Raw genomic sequence first — 26,886 nt, 5'->3', positions numbered from 1 at the left:
GACAAACTGGCTGGTGTGTTTACGGACATATTCAATCAATCCTTATCCCAGTCTGCTGTTCCCACATGCTTCAAGATGGCCACCATTGTTCCTGTTCCCAAGAAAGCTAAGGTAACTGAGCTAAAGGTAACTTCCGTCATCATGAAGTGCTTTGAGAGACTAGTCAAGGACCATATCACCTCCACCCTACCTGACACCCTAGACCCACTCCAATTTGATTACCGCCCCAATAGGTCCACAGATGACACAATCGCAAGCACACTGCACACTGCCCTAACCCATCTGGACAAGAGGAATACCTATGTGAGAATGCTGTTCATCGACTACTGCTCAGCAATTAACACCATAGTACCCTCCAAACTCGTCATCAAGCTCAAGACCCTGGGTCTCGACCCCGCCCTGTGCAACTGGGTACTGGACTTTCTGACGGGCCGCCCCCATGTGGTGAGGGAAGGTAACAACATCTCCACCCCGCTGATACTCAACAATGGGGCACCACAAGGGTGCGTTCTGAGCACTCTCCTGTTCACCCACGACTGCATGGCCATGCACGCCTCCAACTCAATCATCAAGTTTGCAGACAACACTACAGTGGTAGGCTTGATTACCAACAACGATGAGATGGCCTACAGGGAGGAGGTGAGGGCCCCCGGAGTGTGGTGTCAGGACAATAACCTCACACTCAACGTCAACAAAACAAAGGAGATGATCGTAGACTTCAGGAAACAGCAGAGGGAGTACCCCAATATCCACATCAACGGGACAGAGGTGGAGAGGGTAGTAAGTTTTAAGTTCCTTGGCGTACACATCACAGACAAACTGAAATGGTCCACCCACAAAGACAGCGTGGTGAAGAATGCGCATCAGCGCCTCTTCAACCTCAGGAGGCTGAAGAAGTTCGGCTTGTCACCAAAAGCACTCACAAACTTTTACAGATGCACAATTGAGAGCATCCTTTCGGGCTGTGTCACTGCCTGGTACGGCAACTGCTCCGCCCACAACTGTAAGGCTCTCCAGAGGGTAGTGAGGTCTGCACAACGCATCACCGGGGGCAAACAACCTGCCCTCCAGGACTCCTACACCACCAGATGTCACAGGAAGGCCATAAAGATCATCAAGGACAACAACCACCCGAGCCACTGCCTGGTCACCCCGCTATCATCCAGAAGGCGAGGTCAGAACAGGTGATTCAAAGCAGGGACCGAGAGACTGAAAAACAGCTTCTATCTCAAGGCCATCAGACTGTTAAACAGCCACCATTACCATTGAGTGGCTGCTGCCATACATGTAAAAAATGTATCACTAGCCACTTTAAACAATGCCACTTAATGTAATGTTTACATACCCTACATTACTCATCTCATATGTATATACTGTACTCGATACCATCTACTGCATCTTGCCTATGCCGTTCTGTACCATCACTCATTCATATATCTTTATGTACATATTATTCATCCCTTTACACTTGTGTGTGTATAAGGTAGCTGTTGTGAAATTGTTAGATTAGATTACTCGTTGGTTATTACTGCACTGTCGGAACTAGAAGCACAAGCATTTCACTACACTCACATCAACATCTGCTAACCATGTGTATGTGACAAATCAAATTTGATTTGATTTGAGGAATACACACACATACACACATACACTTATTAAGTTAATGAACCGATATTCAATGAAGACGGTCTTGGTTATTACTCCACCCCTCCACCTTACCCCCAGAATCTGACTGAAGAGCAGGGAGTACACTGGGTTGACTCCTCCTTTGACAGCAGCTCCGATGGTTCCAAACAGCATGTAGGGCCATTCAGGGGCATTGTACTTCAGGATCCTGGTCACTGGAGCAGGCTCAACATGCTCCTCCACCTCCTCTACAAAGGCACTCTGGACACAAACACACGTGCATGGACTGTGGATACATGTCTAACAAATGCACACGTGTAAACTGTAGATTACCTGGAAAGGGTAAGTAGTAAGTAACCCCCGTTTAACCCTGTTGATGACTTCCATACCAACCTCCTTCACACACACACACACACACAGACCTTGCCCGCGTCTGCCTGAGATACAAAGGATTCTGCTTCTGGAATGAGGTTGGACAGCTGTGAGCAGGTCCTCTTCCTGATAGAGGCTCTGAACATGTCAGTGCACTACCAAGATACAAAATGGCTTCATCAGTCAGTATTCTGGCACAAAATGTCTGCCGTGCTTCACCCAGATGTGTGTCGGATTACAAGGAAACCAGATGTGAGTGAGGCCTTGTGAAAAGAATGTGAAGTGCATCATGAGAGATGTAGTTCTACAGTACCTGAGACTGGCCCTGTATCTTCTATAAGGTACGCACCAACATCTCCATCTCCCTGGATAGATTCTTCTGCTCTGGTTCGTCGTTGCCCGCACTGACACTGGCAAAAGGAGGGAGGTTATTACACAAAATGTTATAAGAAATGTTTTGTTAAAAATGTTCCTGCACATTAATTTCTCTCTTAATACTTTTTATGTTGACAAAAGTGCGTTCAAGTCAACTTTAGAATTTTGGCAAAGGATGGGAATGCATTGATCTCATAGGGACCTACTCTGTCTGGCCTTCCAGTTGAGAGCCTTGTCTCCTTGGCTTTTTAGGGTGACCAGAATGAAGTAAACACCATTCCTCTCCAGCTTGCCCCCTCTCCACATATTGCCCCCTCTATTGCCCCCTCTCCCCTTGCCCCCTCTCCACCGCCCGCCCATGCTCGTAGCCCACGATCACGTCCGCGTTCTTAATGGTGGACAGACGATGGGCTATGGAGATGGTGGTGCGGCCATTGCGTACCTTATAGAAGATAAACACGAGACCGTTATCCTACCTGGCTACTGTAAATATGGTTATTTTCATGGTTGTTTTTCTACCATTTGTCACGTACTTAGGTCTGATCCTGTTGTATGAAAAATGATACGAAAACACAATCTATCGTCAGAGTTATCCTAACTATTATCACTGTAATTAATTGATCCTAGCAGAGACACTTCCTGGTCACTTCCTGCTTTATTTAGGGAAGAGGGTGCTATTTGGGACGCAACCACCCACTTTGTCCAGAGCCTCCTGTACCACAGCCTCACTCTCATTGTCCAGAGTGGAGGTGGCCATGTCCAGCAGTAGGATCCGGGGGTTCCTGACCAGGGCCCGGGCGATGGCGATACGCTGCTTCTGACCGCCGCTCATCTGACCTCTGCCCTCTCCCACCAGCGTGTCAAATTTAGCTAGCCATTTGACACCAGTTACACTAGCCCTCAATGTATAGCACGCTAAATGATGTCAACCTCACCTGTGGTAGGCCTAATATAACGTTGTAGGCATTAGCCTCTTTGGTGGCATGGATGATGTCATCCAGGGTGACTCCGGGGTGACCGTAGCGGATATTCTCGCCGATGGTTGTGGCGAACAGCACGGGCTCCTGCTCCACGATGCCCATCAACGAACGTAGCCATTGGATGTTCAGGCCTCTGATGTCATGGACATCCAAGGTCACCTGAGACAAGGCATAAACAAGGAGAAAGAGAGGATGGGAGGGAGGGAGAAAAATGGGATATTTCAAATGTCTCTACACTATTTCCTCTAAAGACTCTCTCAATGATACACTTTAGTGGAGGTGCACGTTTGTATTGATAGAGGTAGCATTATTTTACTAATGTGTTACATCATGTTAAATATAAACTCGGCAAAAAAAGAAACGTTCTCATTGTCAACTGAGTTTATTTTCAGCAAACTTAACGTGTAAATATTTGTATGAACATAACAAGATTCAACAACTGAGACATAACCTGAACAAGTTCCACACACCTGTGACTAACATAAATGGAATAATGTGTCCCTGAACAAAGGGGGGGTCAAAATCAAAAGTAACAGTCAGTATCTGGTGTGGCCAACAGCTGCATGAAGTACTGCAGTGCATCTCCTCCACATGGACTGCTCCAGATTTGCCGGTTCTTGCTGTGAGATGTTACCGGGCTCTGGGCTCTTCGCTGGCCATGGCAGAACTGACATTCCTGTCTTGCAGGAAATCACGCACAGAACGAGCAGTATGGCTGGTGGCATTGTCATGCTGGAGGGTCATGTCAAGATGAGCCTGCAGGAAGGGTACCACATGAGGAAGGAGGATGTCTTCCCTGTAACACACAGCACTGAGATTGCCTGCAATGACAACAAGCTCATGTCCGATGATGCTGTGACACACCGTCCCAGACCATGACGGACCCTCCACCTCGATCCCGCTCCAGAGCACAGGCCTCGGTGTAACGCTCATTCCTTCGACGATAAATGCGAATCCGACCATCACCCCTGGTGAGACAAAACCCTGACTCGTCAGGGAAGAGCACTTTGTGCCAGTCCTGTCTGGTCCAGCGACGGTGGGTTTGTGCCTATAGGCGACATTGTTGCCAGTGATGTCTGGTGAGGACCTGCCTTACAACAGGCCTACAAGCCCTCAAGCCAGCCTCTCTCAGCCTATTGCGGACAGTCTGAGCACTGATGGAGGGATTGTGCGTTCCTGGTGTAACGCTGGTAATTGTTGTTGCCATCCTGTACCTGTCCCGCAGGTGTGATGTTTGGATGTACCGATCCTCTGCAGGTGTTGTTACACGTGGTATGCCACTGCGAGTCAGATCAGCTGTCCGTCCTGTCTCTCTGTAGTGCTGTCTTAGGCATCTCACTGTACGGACATTGCAATTTATTGCCCTGGCCACATCTGCAGTCCTCATGCCTCCTTGCAGAATGCCTAAGGCACGTTCAGGGACCCTGAGCAGGGACCCTGGGCATCTTTCTTCTGATGTTTTTCAGAGTCCGTAGAAAGGCATTTTTAGTGTCCTATGTTTTCATAACTGTAACCTTAATTGCCTACAGTCTGTAAGCAGTTAGTGTCTTAACGACCATTCCACAGGTGCATGTTCATTCATTGTTTATGGTTCATTGAACAAACATGGGAAACAGTTTTTAAACCTTTACAATGAATATCTGTGAAGTTATTTGGATTTTTACGAATTATCTTTGAAAGACAGGGTCCTGAAAAAGGGACATTTCTTTTTTTTCCTGAGTTTATGTAATGGAAGATAACTTACCATGCCCTCCTTCGGGTCGTAGAATCGTTGGATGAGCTGCACGGCAGTACTCTTCCCCGCTCCACTGGGCCCCACAAAGGTGGTCGTCTCGTCAGAATTCACTGCTACACTCAGCTGGTCCAGGATCTGACACGGCACAAAACAAATTACAGACTGCATCTTTACGGAAATATTCCACGATTGCCCTGCGACACAATAATCAGATGCATGTCGTCGTTATAGGAAATACAAAGCCACAATACCACGACTTCAGGTCTGGATGGGTAGTGAAAAGGTGACGTTATAGAACTCGATGTCCCCTTTGACCTTGTCCAGTCTGTACCCTGCTTCTGAGAGGCAGTCGATGTCCGGCCCCTAGGCACAGTGACACAGCCAGACAAATGGCAGTGTTAACCACCAGGGCTGTGTAAAGTGAGCGTGTACACAGTATATTGAATGCTCAATGAAATTCTCCAACAATGTTGTGATTCCCACCCTGTCGATGGTCTCAAAGATGATGGTAGCAGCTCCTCTTCCTGCAGCAAATGCCTCCAGACATGGAGATGCCTGCCCTAAGTTCAGGGCTGCTATCAGCACACCAATCAAAACCTGCGATGACAGACAAGACACAGGACAGATGAGGTGATTATTATTAATTCAAAAACCAAAGAAATTTGATTCACAGTCTATAGCTGATCTACTTACGGACTCTTTATAAAGTATACCTTCATGGTGTTGGCCGTATGGTTACAAAATAGTACCTGTAACAGTGTTCCGGGCTGTACTCTTGTGTGTCCACCACTGGGCTGGATCCGTACCAAAAGGCCAGGGCGTAACACAGGAAGATGATAAACCACATGTAGCCTGTGAAGAAGCCCATGATCAGGCCCTTCCTGATGCCCCAACGCTGAGCTGAGATCAGGTTCTTGCCATACCTGGGAGAGAGAGAGAAAGGGATAGAGGGTTAAAGATGCAATCTGGGATCTTAAGCACGACAAAATCGTAACATATCGTACGAATTGGATTCGTAACATATCACACGAATTCCAACAAACAACTGTGATTCTTGTAGTGATGATGATGTAGTACACAATTGGATGATGTAGTACACAAAAAGCAGGGACCCGTTTTGGCTTGTAAGCACTACTTTCAAAACTACTTGCTGAAATTACACAAATGTTCTGGAGCGTCCCTTTAAACTGGGATAGAGGCCCAGCACTGGATATTATATGTAAGGCGGTGCTACTAGTTGCCCCTTAATGAGAAAACAATTAATGGAATTAACAATATATTGTGAGGCTGATCAACGTAAAGAATGTTAAATTTGGCTAGCGAGTATTGACACTTACAAATTCAGCAAGTAACTAAAGAAGAAAATGTTGGGGCAGTTTCAGTCATGTTATTATATTACCTCTCCACTTCCTTTAGCTCTCCTCTGAAAGAGGCCACTGTTCTGATGGAGGTGAGCACCTCGTCGGCTACGTCTCAAGCCTTAGCATAGGCCAGCAGCTCCTGACCTGTTAGCTTGGCCACAAACTAGACGAGAGCAGAGGAGGTAAGTAGAAAGGTGCATTCAGTACAGTACACTTACTAACACTCACCTCAATGGAGCTCATTGAGAATCGACACATAGAAAATTAATCATGTAAATCATAGGCCTAGTCCTAATACTCATAAATGAGATTTCCTTCTCACCTTTAACTTTCATTGTCTCCTTTACTAAGTGACCACTAGTAAATTGCTTTCATCTATCCATTCCTAACAGAGTTAAATGGAGAAGAGGGAAGGAAAGGGACCATTTCAGTGTATTGGGACAGGAAGTGACCACATTGATTGACGTTGACCATCCTACCAGAGCCATGAGGGCGGCGCCTACTCCAATGAGAGGGCTGGCTGCGGTGATGATGAGCGTTAACTTCCATCCCTTCACAAAGCCAATCGCAAAACCACACATGAAGGTGGTGAAACGCTGGATAAAGATGCTCACTTGATCCGCCATGGCGTCATTGATCTTGTTGATGTCGCTGTGAAATAGCGGGGCACACCACAGACAGAGTCATGAGAATCATTAATGTTTTTCCAGGTCAGGTTCAAGAACAACAACAGATTGTTTGCTACAGTTTGCTACTGCAGGAAAATAATCCTGCAGCAACAGGAAATGTGAATTATTATGTGGACCATAGTTAAAACCTCTTGAGTGTAGGAGGCAATATTTTGATGTTTGGATGAAAAACGTACCCATATTAAACTGCCTATTTCTCAGGCCCAGAATCTAGAATATGCATATAATTGTCAGATTAGGATAGAAGACACTCTAAAGTTTCCAAAACTGTCAAAATATTGTCTGTGAATATAACAGAACTGATATTGCAGGCGAAAATCAAACCAGGAAGTGGCTTCTATTTTGAAAGCTCCATGTTCCATAGCCTGCCTTCGCTCCATTTAAAGGGATATCAACAAGATTCGTTTTCCTATGGTGTGAACAGTTTTTAGACATAGTTTCAGGCTTTTATTTTGAAAAATGACCGAGAAAGTTCACATCGCGTCATTGTATGGCTGGGTGCCAGCAGCGTTTTGTATGCGCAACAGCTTGGTGCAGCCATTTTCTCTCTCTCTACTATTGAAGAAGCTACAGTCCCGGTTGATATATTATCGATTATATATTGTAAAAACAACCTGAGGATTGATTATAAAAAACATTTGAAATGTTTCCTCGATCATTACGGATACTATTTGGAATTTTCGTTTGCGATGTCGTGACCGCTCGAGCCTGTGGATTTCTGAACATAACGCGCCAAAGGAGGTATTTTGGATATAAAAATTATCTTTATGGAACAAAAGGAACATTTATTGTGTAACTGGGAGTCTCGTGAGTGCAAACATCCGAAGATCATCAAAGGTAAGAGATTTAATCCATTGCTTTTCTGACTTTCGTGACCAATCTACTTGGCTGCTAGCTGTTTGTAATATTTTGTCTACTGAGAGAGATGTGCTTACATAAACGCTTGGTATGTTTCGCTGAAAAGCTTTATTGAAATCTGACACGCAAGGTGGATTAACAACAAGCTAAGCTATGTTTTTCTATATTGCACTTGTGATTTCATGAAAATGTTGTATTTTTAGTAGTTAAATTTGAATTTGGCGCTCTGCAATTCAGCGGTGGTTGACGAAAATTATCCCGCTAACGGGATGGGTGCATCAAGAAGTTAATTAATGGACATTTTTGTAGGGGTTGATACAGGTTTTGTTAGGGCAAATAAAGTCTGAAATTTCAAATCCCAACCAAAATGATTGGATCTGAGTACCTTTATACTTTATAGAACTGCAGAATTTCCCTAACAGTTTGTTTTAAAACTCAAATACACTACACTACCTGCTGTGTAGGAAAATTCTCAGCAACAAAAGAGTGATCAAATTAAGATCCTACATCTGTACTGGTCCTAAACATGACAATAAATGCAAAACTTTCCCAGAACTTTTTCTCTTAAAACCTAAAAGTGGAATTTTGGTCTGTGTTTTTCTCTTACTCTGACATGTGTGTGTTTAACTCTCCAGTCGAGGTGCAGTCGAACCAGCCAATCTCCATCCTCATCACCTTCCTGAAGTACATCTTTCTGATGATCTGGATCTGTCGCGCTGCAGACGTCACCCACAACGTGATCTAAAAGAGAAATAAGGCATTCAAAGCAATCAAGATCTAGCGCTCTGTCATCAAACTGCTTGAACTCAGTATGTTGATGCCAACTATATACTTACTTGAAGGTATCCTAGCAGGAAAACTGCGCATCCGATGGCAACGTAATAGTAGGCAAAATTGGTCATCTCATACTCAATGTCCAGAAGCCTGAGAATGAATGTCATACAGATGTAGGTTAAAATATAAAATATATCTTTCTATCCTCAATCCTTGATATAGAAATTCCATGTGTAGCAAAGTTCTACTCTTCTGTGCAGCAACGAATAGGACTTACCCGCATGTTAAATTCTTCATCTTATCAGTCTTGGTGCTGTCCAGCCAGTCTGTCCATACTGACTGGTTCTTCCACTGTATGGTGTTGTTGATACGTTCCTTCCTGGGGTTCAGGAGCTCCTGTAACTCGATGTCGTACTCGATGAAGGTGTCGGTGAGCATCCCGAACACCAGCAGCATGAGAGGCTTAGCGGAACCGTGGAGGAAGGCACACACACTACCCCCCAGCATCATCAGGGTCTCCAGGCATGTGGCGAAACGGAACTGCAAATACACACACACACACACCGAACACACACAACCAACCAATGTGTCAGTCATCACAACAGGTGTTCTGATAATCTGACCTACCGTCTCAGTATGTACTACCTGGACAAAATATGCATGCTTTAACCACTGTAACCATGTAGATGGTAATATAGTCATTGCTAAAATAAAGGCACCCCATTGGAACCTGCCTGTGTGTGATGAGTCTGTCCCATGATGCTCCATTCTCATATTGTACCTACCATTCTTGTACATGTTTCTGATGATTTCCAGTCCAGTTGTGGTTTAAAGTTCTTATGTACAAGAGTTATGAACCAGCACTCCCACACAAATGAGATGAAATAAAAACATCTTCATGTGACCTTCACACAACACTACACAACCGCACAGGGAATTCACTGAAGGAACCATAGAGTTAGGTACGGTTTTGTTTTATCTCTATGAAAAGAAACACAAATAAAATACTTTACCAGCTGAAAGAAGCCAATCCTGATAGCAGCTTCCTTCTTCTTGTTTGGAGACCTGGGACAATCACAGAGAAATTAGTCAAAGCCTAAAGGACATGAGTGGGAATAATGTAGGGGGTGAAGATGGACTTACTCTGTGTTCTGTTCCAGGTTCCCCATCGTCCTGCAGCGGAGGAAAAAAAGAACATGCTATTAAATGTGACCTTGTTTTTACATGTCACAATTCTGAGAAACATGATAAGAAATGGGCTCCCGACTGCATCTCAGTGCTAGAGGTGTCACTACAGACCCTGGTTCAATTCCAGGCTGTATCACAACCGGCTGTGATTGGGAATCCCATAGGGTGATGCACAATTGGCACAGCATCGTCCGGGTTTGGCCGGAGTAGGCCTTCATTGTAAATAAGAATTTGTTCTTAACTGACTTGCCTAGTTAAATAAATAAATAAATAGTTTGATTTATACATTTTACCAACCAGAACTCAAATCACACCGAATATAAGTCATGACAAGTGTTGTTGTTTTTTATCTGAGGAAGATGCACTTACATGAATGCGTTGTTCGGTTCTGTAATGAAGAGATGATAAATAAATATTATACTTTTTGATAGCACTGTTTATGTCAGGAAAGTGACATCAAAATGATGCATTGAACAGAATCATATTTATGCAGGTGTGCCTTCATCAAAACCATTGTTTTCTTCTCCCAGCTTTTTGATGCTGTGTAATTTCACTGATCCAGCAGGCATCCTGGACTGTCTACAATACATTCATGAGAGGAAAGATATATAATAAAAATGAATTACAAAGCCAAAATACATCCCATTTGAAATGTATTGTATTATCACTGAGATACCTACCAACTTGTTGTTTCCCAAATCCAATAAAAAACTACTTATCTCCTCTTTGCACTAAAACCCTTGTTGGATTCTGCTTCTTTACATTATAGTCGATCCAATTGTACAGTACACTAATGGTCTCCAGTCCGTACTAAGACATGTGCAGCCGAGTCCACCTGACAGCCTCGTGCCACCACTGTGTCTGTAGAGATGGCAGGTGGTCACTGATAGTGGGTAAAGAGTAGACTGATAGGGTGGCTGTGGGCTGGAAGATGCTGAGGCCCTCTGCACCACGTGCAAGCCGGTCCAGGCTGGAACTTGGGGTCATACGATCGTGTTTAGAGGTAAGTGTCCTGTCGGTTCGTACTGCCCAAGGTGTTTAAGTGATCAAAGACTATGGCAAAATCTATAAGACATCCATCGATGATTGGGCTCAGTGTTACACATTCATCATATCACATTGATGACATCTACAGATATTACAGTTTATTGACCCTTCTACATGTGAACACAAACAGTGTGTGGAGACAGGATACTTTCCAAGAGTTGAAGCTAAGTCAAACAACTTCCACGTCATCTCCCTCCGGGCTGCTGTCCTCTTCAGTCCTAAACAAGCCGATATGATCTGTCTGAAATCATTATATTTCTGTTGCATTTGCATTTTAGCAGTCTTGTCATAACAGGTTCTCTCCTAACTGGGACTTTTTGTTGCTTTTACTTGCTTTCATGGGGTTGGGAAGCCATTACTAACAAGCAACAGCACTTCCAATTTGAGCCCACAACCTTATTCCATGAGTAGTACTAACTCAAACCAATTTTCCTTTTTGTTTGTGAATTGTAACTGTAAAGGGTATGTTTTCCCTCCCCATTGGGAAGCAGGTGAATAGGCCTGTGTGCCCCTGGGGCTGTGACACGCTTGTGAAGGCTACTGACACGTGAAGAAAAGGTTCTGGAAACAGGCTCGTTGAAACATGCCCAAATAAGCCAACAGTTTGTTACGTAATGATTAACTCCCAGAGTAGGTAGTGTTGTCCATTATAGCAACATTATGACAATTCACTTTGCAGATCATTACAGGCCACTGCCAGCATTGTTCTTGCTCTACTGTAGCTAAACTATGGCCATTCAAATGGATTGGCAGATAGTTGTGTTTACTGACTACTAATACAGCTTGCCTAGATCAGAACTATGTCTATAGTAGTTCATCAATTAATGTAGCACAATCTGTCAATTAAAAACCTATTTTATGAAATTAACTTACGAGTGGTAGATAAGGTGATAGATCATTATTTTGGTTGGGGTCAATGAATGTACCGATATAGGATCTAAATTTGATCACCCTGTCGCAGGAGAACTTTCCAGGAAATGTTAAACTTGCAGTGTATTTGAGGTATAAAAAGGCTTCTGAAGTTTGTAATTTCCACTTTGAAATGTGAGACTTGATTTTCCCATACGAAAAATGTACATTAATTATAATCCACATAATAATGAACATTTCCTGTTGCTGCGGGATCCTTTTCCTTCTGTAGCAAACTGGCTCAAATTAGGATGAGCAGAAACTATTTATATTATTGATAACGCCCGTTTTCAATAGCCTACAAGTATTTGCCGCCATCTAGTGATCATTGAAATACAAGGCATGACCTTGAGTTAGTATTGAGTTGAACTATACTGAACAAAAATATAAACGCAACATGCAAGAGATTTTACTGAGTTACAGTTCATATAAGGAAATCAGTCATTTGAAATGAATTCATTAGGCCCTAATCTATGGATTTCACATGACTGGGCAGGGGCGCAGCCATGGGTGGGCCTGAGAGGGTAAAGGCACTTGGGAGCCAGGCCCAGCCAATCAGAATGAGTTTTTCCCCACAAAAGGGCTTTATTATAGACAGAAATATACCGCAGGTGAATAAGCCAGATGTGGAGGTCCTGGGCTGGCGTGGTTAAACATGTTCTGCGGTTGTGAGGCTGGTTGGACGTACTGCCAAATTCTCTAAAATGACGTTGGAGGCAGCTTATGGTAGAGAAATGAACATTTAATTATCTGGCAACAACTCTGGTGAACATTCCTGCCGTCAGCATGCCATTTGCACGCTCCCTCAAAACTTGTGTTGTGTGACAAAACTGCACATTTTAGAGTGGCCTTTTATTGTCCCCAGCACAATGTGTAATCCACCCACCTGTGTAATGCTGTTTAATCAGTTTCTTGACATGCCACACCTGTCAGTTGGGTGGATTATCTTGGCAAAGGAGAAATGCTCACTAACAGGGATGAAAACAAATGCGTGCACAAAATTTGAGATGAAGAAGCTTTTTGTAAATATGGAACATTTCTGTTATCTTTTATTTCAACGCAGGAAACATGGGATGAACACTTTACATGTTTCGTTCATATTTTTGTTCAGTATATTTGAAATGATAATCCATGACAACCATATTTTAAAATGTAAAACACATTTTCTGTAAAAATCATCTTTGTATTAATTATATCGGGATTTAATATGCAATGTAATAGGTAGGCCTAATTTTAAAGAAAATGGTCATCTATTAGACATTGATGAAATATGGATAAGGGAATACGTTCATATTCCTTCCATTTTGAAGTCAAGAGAATGTGAAATGGTTTCAAGTTCCTGTCAAAGGAGGTGGAATCAAATCATTTTTGACCTAATTAATTCTAATGACATAACTTGGCTCCGATTGGTCAGAACTAGACATGTGACGTCCTTGTGCAGAGTCCTTGTGCAGAGTTTGGTCTTGAGTATTTTATGAAAACTGTTACTTTTGTTGCGCTGGCGTGGAACATTTCCGACTGGTAAGACTTCAATATTCCACCAGACTGTAGTCTTCTTGAACATGCAGAAGTTGAGGATAGGCAATCTATTATAATTGATCGAACAAATATTTATTGTTATGTGATGGGCAGTGCGCATTCATGTTATTGAAATTGAGAGTTTGACAGCTCTGACGAATAATCTTCTTTTTTTTCAATAAAAAGGCATTAATGACAATAGTTGGACATTCTTTAGGCCAACTCGTCACTATATAATTCTACTTGCAGTGTTTTTTTCTCCAATAGTAAAAAGGTAATTTGATATGGTTTCATTGGATTTTCACTTCTGTCAACGCCCTGACTGCACATATTGTGTTAGTTGAAACACCGAGAACTTGCATATAACATGAGATTACACTCAAATAGAAATGCAGGAGTGTTGCACAGATTCCTTCCAGTTTATTTGAACCACATGTTCAATAGTATTTGTTAGTTGTGGTTTTAAGGACATTTTGGCAAGAGATTGGCTCATTTTGTAGTGGATAATTTACAAAGAGCAACTGCACAAGAGAGTACACGTTGAAACAGGCACATAATAACTGTTGATCCTTGTTCTGTTCCAGCTACGGACTGTATAGCTACAATAACGTTATTACTATAAGCTACTGTTACAAGACGCATATTACTGATGAACTGTAAAAGGCAGATCCTATCATTCCACTTGATGTATGTCTAACCGCATATTGTGTCATGTGCATATTTCTATAACTTGCTGTGATGGCCCAAGCACTTTGTTTGGTACACTGAGGAATGGTGGGTGGGGCTTAATAGAAAATGACTCAAGAAAAAGTGAGTCCCCCAGTACAATCCTACTTGAGTAAAGTGAAATAGTATTTGTGTTTTAAATATACTTAAGTATCAAAAGTAAATGTATTTGCTAAAATATATTTAAGTATCAAAAGTAAAACTATAAATAATTTCAAATTCCTTATATTAAGCAAACCAGATAGCACGATTATCTTGTTTTTTAAATTTACGGACAGCCAGGGGCACACTCCAACACTCAGACATCATTTACAAACAAAGCATTAGTGTTTAGTGAGTCTGTCAGATCAGAAGCAGTAGGGATGACCAGGTATTTTCTCTTAAGTGCGTGAATTATACAATTTCCCTGTCCTGCTAAGCATTCAAAATGTAACGAGTACTTTTGGGTGTCAGGGAAAAATGTATGGAGTAAAAAGTACATGATTTTATTCAGGAATGTAGTAAAGTAAAAGTAATCAAAAATAGGAAAGTACAGATACCCCAAAAAACTTAAGTAGTAGTACTTTAACGTATTTTTACTTAAGTACTTTACACCACTGAATGTAGCCTAGACTTTCACAATAAATCCATTATTTACTTTAAACAGGTCTAAAAAAGCATGATATGAAGAAAATTATAGTATATTTCAGAAGAAAAGAAAAGCATACTCTGAGTTGTCTTGATGTGGCTATGCCAAAATGCTGTGGGCTACACTAGTTCATTTAGCAGATAAGACTAGCTTATAATTCCATGGCATTATTTTTATATTATGAAGAATAAAATTGAACAAAGCTGAATAAAATATGAATATTTTTTCCAAACGATTTGAGGGAGTGCGCACATGCGGCGGCTATTCTGTGTTGAGCGGTTAACAAAGAAATAGGTACTCCTATATGCTTAATTTAAAGTTATTAATGTAACTTTAGTAGTTCTATAAATGTTGGGGTTTTTGTTTTGATTTTTAATTTATTGGAAGGCTGCATGACGAGACTCTAATGATGATTTGAAAAAAGTCGCTTGAAAGGCATGAGCTCTGCTTTGTTTTTTTGCATCTGTACACACTTCATCAGTCTCTCATTTGACAAGCACTTGATAATGCCTCAATTTTAACAGCAGCATCCCCTTTGTGGCCGTAATGCACCCTAAAAAATCCATGCATTTTGCAGCCCAGAGTGCTGTGTTGTGCCCTTCTCCCTGAGTGCTGCGCAATCCACAAGGCTCTCATCACGTGATCGGGTCTTTCTCACAGGCTACAAGTTAAGATAGACCCATTGGGGATGCAACTGTGTGCATCCTTATCCAATTCCGTGTTGCATATTGACGATATTGGAAGAACTGTTCACATTTACTTTTCATCAGCCAACAAGATGAGTAGGCCTAACGAACAGCAAAATCACTAGCCTATGTCAGTCTACTATCCCCCATAGAACAAAAGTTGACTATTCAATTCTGTGTGAGAAATAAATATTCCAAACATAGTCTGGGACAGTTGTGGGATGCGATAGATCCCAAATGAATACAACCAGTAGCATCTAAAAAACTATTTTATACAATGTGGCTGACACAACAGATCAGAACCTTTAGCTTAAAATGTTGATAAACTAGAGACGACTTATTAAAAGGCTGTCTGTCTCATCCTGTCCCCAGACATGTTTCTGTACCTCCTTGGACTGGTGGTGTTTTACTACCTGTACCGCTGGTTCCGGGAGATCCCAAGAGTCCCAGGCAAAGGAGACAAATATGTCTACATCACGGGGTGTGACTCTGGTTTCGGCAACCTACTGGCCAGACATCTGGACGAGCTGGGTTTCTGTGTGATCGCATCCTGCTTCACAGAGAAGGGAGAGGAAGATCTGAGGAAGGCCTGTTCAGGCAGATTCACCACCCTCCACCTGGATGTCAAAAAGAACGAGAGCGTCGACAAAGCAGCTGCTTTGATTAAAGACAAAGTTGGGGCTAGGGGTGAGTGTCTGTGTTTATATTGAAAATTAAACAGTCATCATTTGTTTCCAGTCAAATGATGCAATATTACCAGTTCAGTTACATGTGTTGACATTCATGTTGAGTGGCGGTATCTTTAAAAAAAAATTTTTTTTTTTAGCCCTTTTCTCCCCAATTTCGTGGTATCCAATTGTTAGTAGTTACTATCTTGTCTCATCGCTATAACTCCCGTACGGGCTCAGGAGAGACGACGGTCGAAAGCCATGCGTCCTCCGAAACACAACCCAACCAAGCCGCACTGCTTCTTAACAAAGCGCGCATCCAACCCGGAAGCCAGCCGCACCAATGTGTCAGACCTGGTTAGCGTGCACTGCGCCCGGCCCGCTACAGAAGTTGCTAGTGCGCGATGAGACAAGGATATCCCTACCGGCCTAACCCGGACGACGCTAGGCCAATTGTGCGTCGCCCCATGGACCTCCCGGTCACGGCTGGCTGCGACAGAGCCTGGGCTCGAACCCAGAGTCTCTGGTGGCACAGCTAGCACTGCGATGCAGTGCCTTAGACCACTGCGCCACCCGGGAGGCCCGAGTGCCGGTATCTTTGTCCTTATGTGAAATAATGCATGTTCATAGAGCTACCTAATGACCTGTCACCTTCTAGGTCTGTGGGCTGTGGTGAACAACGCAGGCGTGGCCATGCCCTCGGCCCCATGTGATTGGCTGACCATTGATGACTACAAGTCCATGCTGGACGTGAACCTGAACGGGGTCATCGCAGTCACCCTGAGTGTGCTGCCCCTCATCAAGAAGGCCAGGGGTCGCGTGGTCAACGTAGCCAGTGTGTTTGGCAGGATCAGTCCAGGTGGAGGACCTTACACTGTGTCTAAGTTTGGAGTGGAGGCCTTCAATGACAGTCTCAGGTGAAACAAGAACATTATCCTATCCATGCCATATTTTTCATCAGTGTTTAAACATTTTTTTTTTACATACATTCAGTAATCTAGCAATTGTGAACCATAAGGAATACAACTTTGACTGTTTGACTTCAGCGAATGAAACTATAAAAATCTGTAACATATCAGAGGAAATTTTGTAAACAGAAGTTTTGTTACCTTGTTTTTCAGGAGAAACATGGTACCTTTCGGAGTCAAAGTCCTCTGCATTGAGCCAGGCTTTTTCAAGACCACCATGACCGACTGGATAGTCCTGGGGAAAAGCTTCAAGCAGCTGTGGGAGAAGATGCCACAAGAAGTCAGAGATGATTATGGACATGATTATTTGGACAAGGGTAAATATAAAAGTTTTATTTTCCTACATTCTGGAATGTATTAATTTGCACAAATGTTTTCTATAGCCGATGCAAAATTTGGCTGTTTTTTTATTCAGTCTGCCCTCTGTGACATCAGTCTTCCAAAGGATTTGATCTATTCAGAAAGCATTATTCACCCCGATGTTCTAGTGTAAGTGGCCATCTTGAATAGCTAAAGACAAACCTTCTCTGTCCCTTCTAGTGGAGGTGAGGATGAGGGAGAAGCTTGACAAGATGTCCGACGCCGACCTGATGAAGGTGGTGAGCTGTATGGAGCACGCTGTCGCTGCAGTCCGTCCTCGCACCCGTTACTCGCCAGGGTGGGACGCCAAGTTCTTCTGGATCCCTATGTCCTACATGCCAACCAGGTTCGCTGACTGGCTACTGCTAAAGAAAGCCATCATTCCAGCCAAGGCTGTCTACTAAGGCTGACGTAAGATTGCCAGTGTTTATATGCTGTCAGAACAAATGCTTGATTGTGCTGTGCTACTGCTTGTCTTTAATGTATAAAACACTTTTTGTATCCTACGGTGTGCAGGCCGAAATACAGTCTGATGTAAGCTTTGCTACAGACATGGTTTAATCTCTGACAAAAAAATAAATTCCATAATTGCTATTTGGTACCACTTGTTTGCCCTCTTTTATTCAGTGCATTCTCTATGCCAGTATCAAAGATAGTGGTGACACTGAAGACAGTTCACTCAGGCCGTTCATCATTGGAGAAAAAAAAAATCAGTTAGTTTACTTAAGGGAGTGGCTCTACCATGGACACCAATTCAATCGCAGCTGGGTCTGGTCTACTTAATTCATTGACATCCATTGAAACAGAAAATTAGTGGGATGTCTCACTTCCTCTTCCATCTCTGGCCAGTATGACATGGGCAGTGTTGGGTTGGTCTTTGAGAACTTTACAAGATAAATGGGGATTAAGGTCAAGGTTTGACAGTCTTTGTCCTTGGTGTGCTGATATTGGTATGTTGAAGGTTAACCTGCAATAATTGACCAAAAAAAGTTTACAAGCTTTGAATCATTCAGAATCTTTCAACTTCACTGATATTAGCCGCTATGATTCAAATACCTCTACGTTCAGGAATGAAATATTAAATTCCATTAAAAAAATGTAATATTGGTAGAAGATAAGTACGTCTATGAAAGATTTACAAACTTATTTCGGTCTTGCAGCCCATGTCAGATTTCTACCTTAAATACATACAGTACCAGTCAAAAGTTTGGACACACCTACTCATTCAAGGTTTTTTCTTTATTTTGATGATTTTCTACATTCTAGAATAGAGAATACATCAAAACTATGAAATGGAATAATGTAGTAAGCAAAAAAGTGTTAAATCAAAATATATTTTAGAATCTTCAAAGTAGCCACCCTTTGACTCAATGACAGCTTTGCATACTCTTAGCATTCTCTCAACCAGAATCACCTGGAATGCTTTTCCAACAGTCGTTATCGAGTTCCCACATACGCTGAGCACTTGTCTGCTTTTCCTTCACTTTGCGGTTCAACTCATCCCAAACTATCTCAATTGGGTTGAGGTTGGGATATTGTGAAGGCCAGGTCATCTGATCATCAGGTCATCTGCCCTGCAACACTCTCTTTGGTCAAATAGCCCTTACACAGCCTGGAAGTATGTTTTGGGTCATTGTCCTTTTGAAAAACAAATGATAGTCCCACTAAGCGCAAACCAGATGCTGTGGTAGCCATGCTGGTTAAGTGTGCCTTGAATTTTAAATAAATCACCGACTATCACATGCAAAGCAGCCTCACACCACCTCCATGCTTCAGTGGAACCACACATGCAGAGATCATCCGTTCACCTACTTTGCGTCTCACAAAGGCACTGCATTTGGAACCAAAAATCTCAAATGTGGACTCATCAGCCCAAGGACAGATTTCAACCTGTCTGATGTCCCTTGCTCATGTTTCTTGGTCCAAACAAGTCTTAACATCTTATTGGTGTCCTTTTGAAGTGGTTTCTTTGCAGCAATTCAACCATGAAAGCCTGATTGACGCAGTCACCTTTGAACAGTTGTTGAGATGTGTCTGTTAATCTGTGAAGCATTTACTGCAATTTCTGAGTCTGATAACTAATGAAATGATACTCTAGCAAAGGTAACTCGGTCTTCCTTTCCTGTGGCAGTCCTCACGAGCCAGTTTCCTAGTGCTTGGTTTTTGCTACTGCACTTGAAACTTCAATTTACTTGAAATTTTCCAGATTGACCATGTCTTAAATTAATGGACTGTCGTTTCTCTTTTGCTTATTTGAGCGGTTCTTACTATAAGATTTAGTCCTATTTGGTAAAAGACCATCTTCTATATACCACCCCAACCTTGTCAACGCAACAGATTGGCTCAAACGCATTAAAGACATTCCGCAAATTAACAAGGCACACCTGTTAATTTAAATGCATTCCAGGTGACAACCTCATGAAGTTGGTTGAGAGAATGCCAAGACTGTGCAAAGCAGTCAAAGTAAAGTGTCTACTTTGAAGAATTCCAAATACAAGATATTTCACTTTGGTTACATGATTCTAGTGTGGTCATTATTCTACAATGTAGAAAATAACCATTCAATAGGGGTCCAAACTTTTGACTGGTACTGTACATTAAATATGTCCACGACCATTTCTCTGCTCAGCAGGGCTATCGAGTTCAAACTTGTCCTCCACTCACTTGGCAACTTTTCTTTGCAGCTACATTTTGACTAGTATCATAACGAATGCCAGATGGCCTTTACAACTGCAAGTGGTAGGAATCTGAATTGCATGTTAGTGCTGTCTAGTTTGTTTTTGAAAACATCTTCATAGCTGTATTTAACTTGAGCAACCCAATGAATTTAGTTATGCATCCATTACTCATTGAAAGTCTAAAAAGCAGTACATCTTTCCCATTTGAGTCTTCGTACACCAGCAGCAAACAATACTTGTTTGAACAAGGTTTCACACCGGTTTGAGGGTACAATGATTCTCTACATGGCTTGTCACAAATTAGGCAAACTATTAGCAACCAGCTAATGGCAATGATTTCTGCATATTGCACCTTCATAATGTCAACATGGCTTATGTCTCAGCAGTAAGGCAACAAAGACAGCCAGCATTTTATAGTTACTGTAGGTCTTAAAATGCATCACATGCTGGTCTAAAAAGTATCTTACAAATAGATCACTACACTTTGTGCAAGGAATGACAAACTCCCCTCAACTTTAACAGCCATTTTATTTATTCACTCAAGCATTGTACAAAGCCTTTGAACGCCATCTAGTGGATCAGTGCTGTAGGATGACATTTTACAACCAGTCTGACAGCACCCAGACCAGAATAGCATTGCAACATTAAAAAAATGCTACAAAATATACAGTCGAGACCAAACCAAATTGTCAAGACAGATCTTTATTCCATCTTTCATTGGAAACATTAAATAACTTTTTTTGGATGACAATACAGATATTTGTTGCATGTGACATTCTTACAAATCAAGTGCGCCTTCTACACAACCCTGTGTTTATGCCTTTCTCCCTCCTCCGCTCAGTTAGATGAACTTATGCGAGATCCTTAGCCATCTGTGCAGCCTTCTCAACCACCTCCTCAATGGGTCCGACCATGTAGAAAGCCTGCTCGGGCAGGGCATCGTATTCACCTGGAGGGAAAGAATGACCACACTTAGCTCAAGACAATCAGAATTTCACACAGACAACATCAAGGAAATTCATAAGTTAAGGTAGACTGACCGAAATGTTGCCAATAGCAGCACTGCAGATATTGTGATAAGCGAGTTGCAAGACTATGTGCATGATCTGACTCGGTTACATGGGAGCCACAGCACCAAAACAGCAAAGTTGAACCTCATGCCTCCAACACTCAGTAGTTGCAGAAATTGACCTACTAAGCTTTTTACTTCGCGTATCTATGTCATATCGCAGAGTATCTTTAAACCTAATCACAAGTACTACGTACCATTTAGAATGCTCTGGAAGCCACTGATGGTCTCTTTGAGTGGCACCAGCTTGCCAGCGTGACCAGTGAAGACCTCCGCCACCTGGAAAGGCTGGGACAGGAAACGCTGGATCTTGCGGGCGCGAGACACAATCAGCTTGTCCTCTTCAGACAACTCATCCATACCCAGGATGGCAATGATATCCTGCAGGGACTTGTAGTCCTGAGAGGCAAGAGTTGTAGGCATCATGTTAGGGGCAAGGTCGGTCATTCATTATTAGAAGCTGTATACTGCCGCTTTCCATGTCTGTAGCTTGTGAGGTGTGTAACACTTGCTTTTAAGCATTTTACGCCATCGTTATTGCTCTGTCTGCATGCTACGTGTTGCTTGTCCTACATTGCTCTGCATGTGCTCATTGTCATGGGAATGGTCGAATAACCTGCCAGTGTGTGCAGTTAAAATTTGCCAGGTGGCTAAATCTAGCACTTCTACTGAAACAAATTAATGTGCACTGTCCCCGTTTAAAAAAATAAACTCAATGGTTGGGGTGACTGATACACTGGGGGGCTATAAGACACTAACCTGGAGGATCTTCTGCACGCCACGAGCAACATCATAGTGCTCGGCACCGACAATGTTGGGGTCCATGATACGGGAGGTGGAATCCAGGGGATCCACAGCGGGATAGATACCCAGCTCAGCGATGGCACGGGACAACACAGTGGTGGCGTCCAAGTGAGCGAAGGTGGTGGCAGGGGCAGGATCAGTCAAATCATCAGCTGGCACATAGATTGCCTTAGAGAAGACAGGTTGTTACAGTGACAAGTAGCGTTTCAGTCTTGAAGCAATGACAGACTATTGGGTACTACAGACTGCCATGTTAGCATGGCCCTCCAACAGGCCTATGCTGCTTGAACTCCAGCTTACCTGCACAGAGGTGATGGAACCCTTCTTGGTGGTGGTGATTCTCTCCTGCATGGTACCCATGTCAGTGGCAAGGGTGGGCTGGTAACCCACAGCGGAGGGGATTCGACCCAGCAGAGCAGACACCTCGGAGCCAGCCTGGGTGAAGCGGAAGATGTTGTCGATGAAGAGCAGCACATCCTGACCCTCCTGGTCACGGAAATACTCAGCCACGGTCAGACCAGTCAGAGCCACACGGGCACGGGCGCCTGGGGGCTCGTTCATTTGTCCATACACCAGTGCTACCTAGGGGTTTGGAGGAGAGGGCACAGTTAGAGAATACATCTAGGTCAACCCATAATAGAAACTGACAGTTATTGCGCAAAATAGTACACAGCATCTGGATATGTATACAAAATTCACCTTTGTGCCCCTCTGTCAAGCAGTCTACACACACATTCTATAAATCCAGCGTATATACCACACCGAACACAACTACCTCTGCAAGGAAACATAGCATTTCAATGGAAATGAATGCAATTGTGGTGTACCAAAATGCAGTGACGCTGTCGGTGTGTTCGAAGGGTAAAGCTGATGTGAACATCAAGTCAAGTGGGTAATGAGGTCAACTTTCCAGACTGGTGATATGCTACTTAAAGCCAGAATATGTAACTTTTTGGGAAACCTGACTTTGGATTTATGCAACCAGGAAAGGTCAGAGCAATTCCTGTATATTGCACCTTATATTTTGACATTCAACTGGGGATATTTTTCCCCTGTGACAGCTTTAAATACCATCAACCTGTATAAGACTCCTTAGAGGCACCGGCTTATGACTGTCAAATGTAACCAGTTGGTCACCTTGGAGGTGTCGTCCTTCAGGTTGATGACACCCGACTCAATCATCTCATGGTACAAGTCATTTCCCTCGCGGGTACGCTCTCCCACGCCGGCAAACACAGAGTAACCACCATGGGCCTTGGCCACGTTGTTAATCAGCTCCATGATCAACACAGTCTTGCCCACACCAGCCCCACCGAACAGACCTATAGAAAGGAAAGCAACTTACTGTCATTAAACTTTAATTAGCTAATTGCAAAAAAATTAATGAGGATGTTGGTTGTCCCACGTACCGATTTTGCCTCCCTTGGCATAGGGAGCCAGCAGATCTACCACCTTGATGCCAGTTACCAGGATCTCCTGCTCCACACTCATGTCAGTGAACTCCGGGGCCTCAGCATGGATGGCTGCTGTCCTAATCAACAAAAAAAAACACCAAAAAAGTATAATCAAAGCCAACACTTCACTTTGAACAAGCAATTTCCAATTGTGTATCATTCAATCTCAAGACAATTCTAGTAGTCATACATTAAAAATAATTGAATATGGATGTAAATATTGTGATTGCCATATCTAAAACTATGAGAATTGGCTGATAGACAAAGTGCTTACTGCTTAGTGGAGATGGGTCCCCTCTCGTCAATGGGCTCCCCAATGACGTTCATGATTCTGCCCAGGGTCTCAGGACCAACTGGGATTCTGATGGGATCGCCAGTGTCCACAACCTTCTGCCCACGGACAAGACCTTCTGTACCATCCATGGCAATGGTACGCACAGTGTTCTCACCTGAAAGTCAACATACAAATTTCATCCCAATAAGCTGCTATTGATTATGCAATGTTGGTACAATGCCTTTGCAAACAATGGCTGTGTTTACACAAGTAGACAAATCCTGATCTCTGCCCAATTATTGGCAAAAAAAAAATACAATTCTACACAAATTAGGCTGCCTCTAAATGCAGGTGAAATGATTTACCAAGATGTTGTGCCACCTCCAGCACTAGCCTGGACTCACGACCAGCAACTTCCAACGCATTGAGGATGGGTGGGAGGCCCTCATCAAACTGGACGTCGACGACGGCACCGATGACTGCTACGATCCTTCCATGGGCGAAGGCGGCAGCAGCAGCAGGTGCAACGTAGTCTCTACCTGTAAAAGTGCATTGACCAAAAGCCATATGACCTTGTTGTGAGTGAAAAATCAATAATACGCCATGTCTGCTGACCCTTGCCAACCTAGCCTACACAATGCAAGGAGTTGGAAATGTAACATCACCTGTGTAGCTAGCCATGTGCACCAGAGCAAACACCAGACCTGCCAACCCTGTCCAACTTTTTAGAGTACCAGACACAGGCAGCAAATTCGAGATTCAACTAGCATGCATACCACACCCCGAATTGGGGTTCTTTCCTTTCCTGAGTACTACAGTTATAGAATTGTACCAAATGATGTCTAAAAATGTTGGAATATTTGACAGCATTCCATTTACACATGGTAAAAGTCACTAACAAGATCTAACTAGAAACACAAAAGGCCTTCATTCTCTGAGTTTGTTAAATTAAACAAATTAGGTACAAAAGTCTTATCCACGATAAAAACACATTAACTGATATGATAAGAACAAATGTCTGAAGCTGAGCATCAGTATCAAATATACATATTATCCATAAGAATACAGACCGCAAACTGGCTACACAAAGCTTAAGTAGGCTAGCACAAAGGGAATCTGAACGCTGTTCGCTAGAAGAGGACAGTGTTTCAGCCTATTTCTTTGCAGCACATACATCATTTCAGATTTTCGAAATTGAGAAAACCTCAAATCTAGTTTCCAAGGTCATTTTAGAAGCATTGCCTCTATAGCTGATAACGGACACTCATTCTTAATCCTGCAGTTTTCTAAACTCCCGACTCCATTTAATGCTTATATTTATTTTTGATTACTTTTTTTTAAATTGTGGAGTGGATCATAATTACAGTTAGTCTATGAGGTTGCGTGATCCGCGTAATATTACGTGGAAATACAACTAATGGGACGCATAATTAAGTGTATCACTGGCACAATTGAGACCAGTTATTTTTCGTATTTGCATTTACATTTCTTTCACTAACAAATGCGAGTGAACTGCTGGCACTTCAGAGCCCACTGAATGTCCATCTTATGTTCGCTTAACGTTAGCTTGAAACAACGTGTTTACCTTTCCACAACACAGGGAGTCGAAAAGGGATTTGTCCATGTGTTTACGTACAGCTGACAGTTGGCAAACTCAGCTTCACAACAAACAGGAGGGGCTACGTCGAATAATGATGTATTAATCGCCATGTCCGTAGACAAACTCCGTTACATATCTGTGTTGCAGCTCGAGAACCTGGACGTTAGATTTACTCAGTGGATTTATTTGATGAAAAATGAAAATACAAATTCAGGCCCTATTCATTTCTGGGTACTTTTAACTCGGATGTCGTACCTGACAGAATTGCGTAGTTGGTACGCAAAATTGGTGCATGTTGGGAGGTCTGAAACACCGAAGCAAACTCAATGTCAAGTATTTTCGGCCATGTTGTGCAGGAGAAACGCTACAGCTCAGCAATTAAAGTAATCAGCAAGCTAGTTAACAAATTGGAAAACGAATACCTTCGAAGACCGACACATGTCAAGCCAACCGAGTTACTATGGTGACATTGGTATTTTTGTAACTTAGCATAATAAATTATCCCTAACTAGTTGTCAGATGGCTAGCAAACTACTGTAACGGTACATTAACCAGGCAACGTGTGAAGAAGTCGAACTGCTAGTTAAAGCAAAATATTTTGAAATTCATTTATACTCGTTATAAACTATTTGACTACGAAATAACACCGACAGTGATTCATTTAGTAATTGAATGACACTTGACGTTGGCTGGCTAACTAGCCACAGTATGGACTTGCTAGCGCAAGCCTCCAAACCTCATGTCATACAAAGGTCATTTCAATTTACACAAAAATCATGTCACTCAGCTATATGTACTTAAGTCACATTAATATAACTACTAAATCGAATGCATGGCGTAAGTTCCACGTTCAACATTAAACTAGTAGACGAGAAATTAAGCATGGTAAAAAATGTGAGGCCTGCTACACTGAAGAAAGCCAGCGTTTTGCTTTGGGCTAAAGTTGACTAGCAGTTAGCCTAATACCAGTTCTGTTCCAAACGGTTTTTACAATTCATTAGCTACCTCTGTAATATGCTTGCAAAACTTACGTCCAAGGACAGATGGAGAGCCAACGAGGGCCTTCAGGGGCTGGACCCCAGGCTTAAGTGCCTGGAGAGCCCCGGTGCAGCAGCGTCCCACAGCTCCTAACATTGTCAAAATGGCTGAAGGTGGAAAGAGACGAAACGACTTGTGCCTTTATAATGAATGACCGCGGAGCTGAACTGAGCGTGCGCGCAACTCCAGGGCCAAACTGAGCAGGCGCACTTCGTGATTTATTTTGCATTGATTGCTACTTCCACATATTACTGTCATACTACAACACTTGTAATTGTCTTCGCAACATTACAAATCACGTATCATGTCAATTCAGCAAGAATAATCATGTACAATGTTCTAACAACCTAGATAACAACATTCAAACTCAAGGTCACTGATAGGTGTGTGTGTGTGTGTGTGTGTGTGTGTGTGTGTGTGTGTGTGTGTGTATAATGCAGTAAGTAATGCAGTAAGTGAATATCCATCTCCCCAAAACACAGCAACACACAAACATACAGT

General features: G+C 42.7%; 3 protein-coding genes across 3 annotated transcripts; 1 reads left to right on the top strand and 2 right to left on the bottom strand.

Moving 5' to 3' along the window:
* Nucleotides 1–2,332: 2,332 nt before the first annotated feature.
* Nucleotides 2,333–9,833, bottom strand: LOC110495791 (bile salt export pump-like). The gene is made up of 13 exons (XM_090206641.1): nt 9,784–9,833; nt 9,048–9,310; nt 8,833–8,920; nt 8,604–8,737; nt 6,921–7,100; nt 5,828–6,011; nt 5,572–5,685; nt 5,377–5,451; nt 5,098–5,223; nt 3,309–3,512; nt 3,071–3,217; nt 2,712–2,815; nt 2,333–2,408 (listed from the first exon to the last, which is right to left on the bottom strand). Exons 2-13 carry the CDS (start codon nt 9,278–9,280, stop codon nt 2,333–2,335), a joined length of 1,665 nt encoding a protein of 554 aa, XP_090062767.1. The 5' UTR covers nt 9,281–9,310; nt 9,784–9,833.
* A 3,466-nt stretch (nt 9,834–13,299) lies between these two features.
* LOC110495789 (retinol dehydrogenase 7) lies at nt 13,300–18,069 on the top strand. Its single transcript, XM_021571218.3, has 5 exons — nt 13,300–13,435; nt 15,845–16,159; nt 16,799–17,057; nt 17,262–17,425; nt 17,649–18,069. The coding sequence occupies exons 2-5, from the start codon at nt 15,847–15,849 to the stop codon at nt 17,870–17,872; spliced, it is 960 nt and encodes a 319-aa protein (XP_021426893.2). The 5' UTR covers nt 13,300–13,435; nt 15,845–15,846; the 3' UTR covers nt 17,873–18,069.
* A 2,588-nt stretch (nt 18,070–20,657) lies between these two features.
* Nucleotides 20,658–26,502, bottom strand: LOC110495788 (ATP synthase F(1) complex catalytic subunit beta, mitochondrial). The gene is made up of 9 exons (XM_021571217.3): nt 26,379–26,502; nt 24,113–24,286; nt 23,748–23,922; nt 23,429–23,550; nt 23,157–23,341; nt 22,320–22,601; nt 21,975–22,187; nt 21,413–21,614; nt 20,658–21,095 (listed from the first exon to the last, which is right to left on the bottom strand). The coding sequence occupies exons 1-9, from the start codon at nt 26,479–26,481 to the stop codon at nt 20,998–21,000; spliced, it is 1,554 nt and encodes a 517-aa protein (XP_021426892.1). The 5' UTR covers nt 26,482–26,502; the 3' UTR covers nt 20,658–20,997.
* Between the last annotated feature and the right edge of the window lie 384 nt (nt 26,503–26,886).

The sequence above is a fragment of the Oncorhynchus mykiss genome, chromosome 18 (genome assembly GCF_057628025.1).
Source record: "Oncorhynchus mykiss isolate SJ-2025 chromosome 18, ASM5762802v1, whole genome shotgun sequence".
Lineage (NCBI taxonomy): Eukaryota > Metazoa > Chordata > Actinopteri > Salmoniformes > Salmonidae > Oncorhynchus > Oncorhynchus mykiss.
Note: the sequence above shows the minus strand (reverse complement) of the source record. Positions and strands in the feature narration are given on the sequence as shown.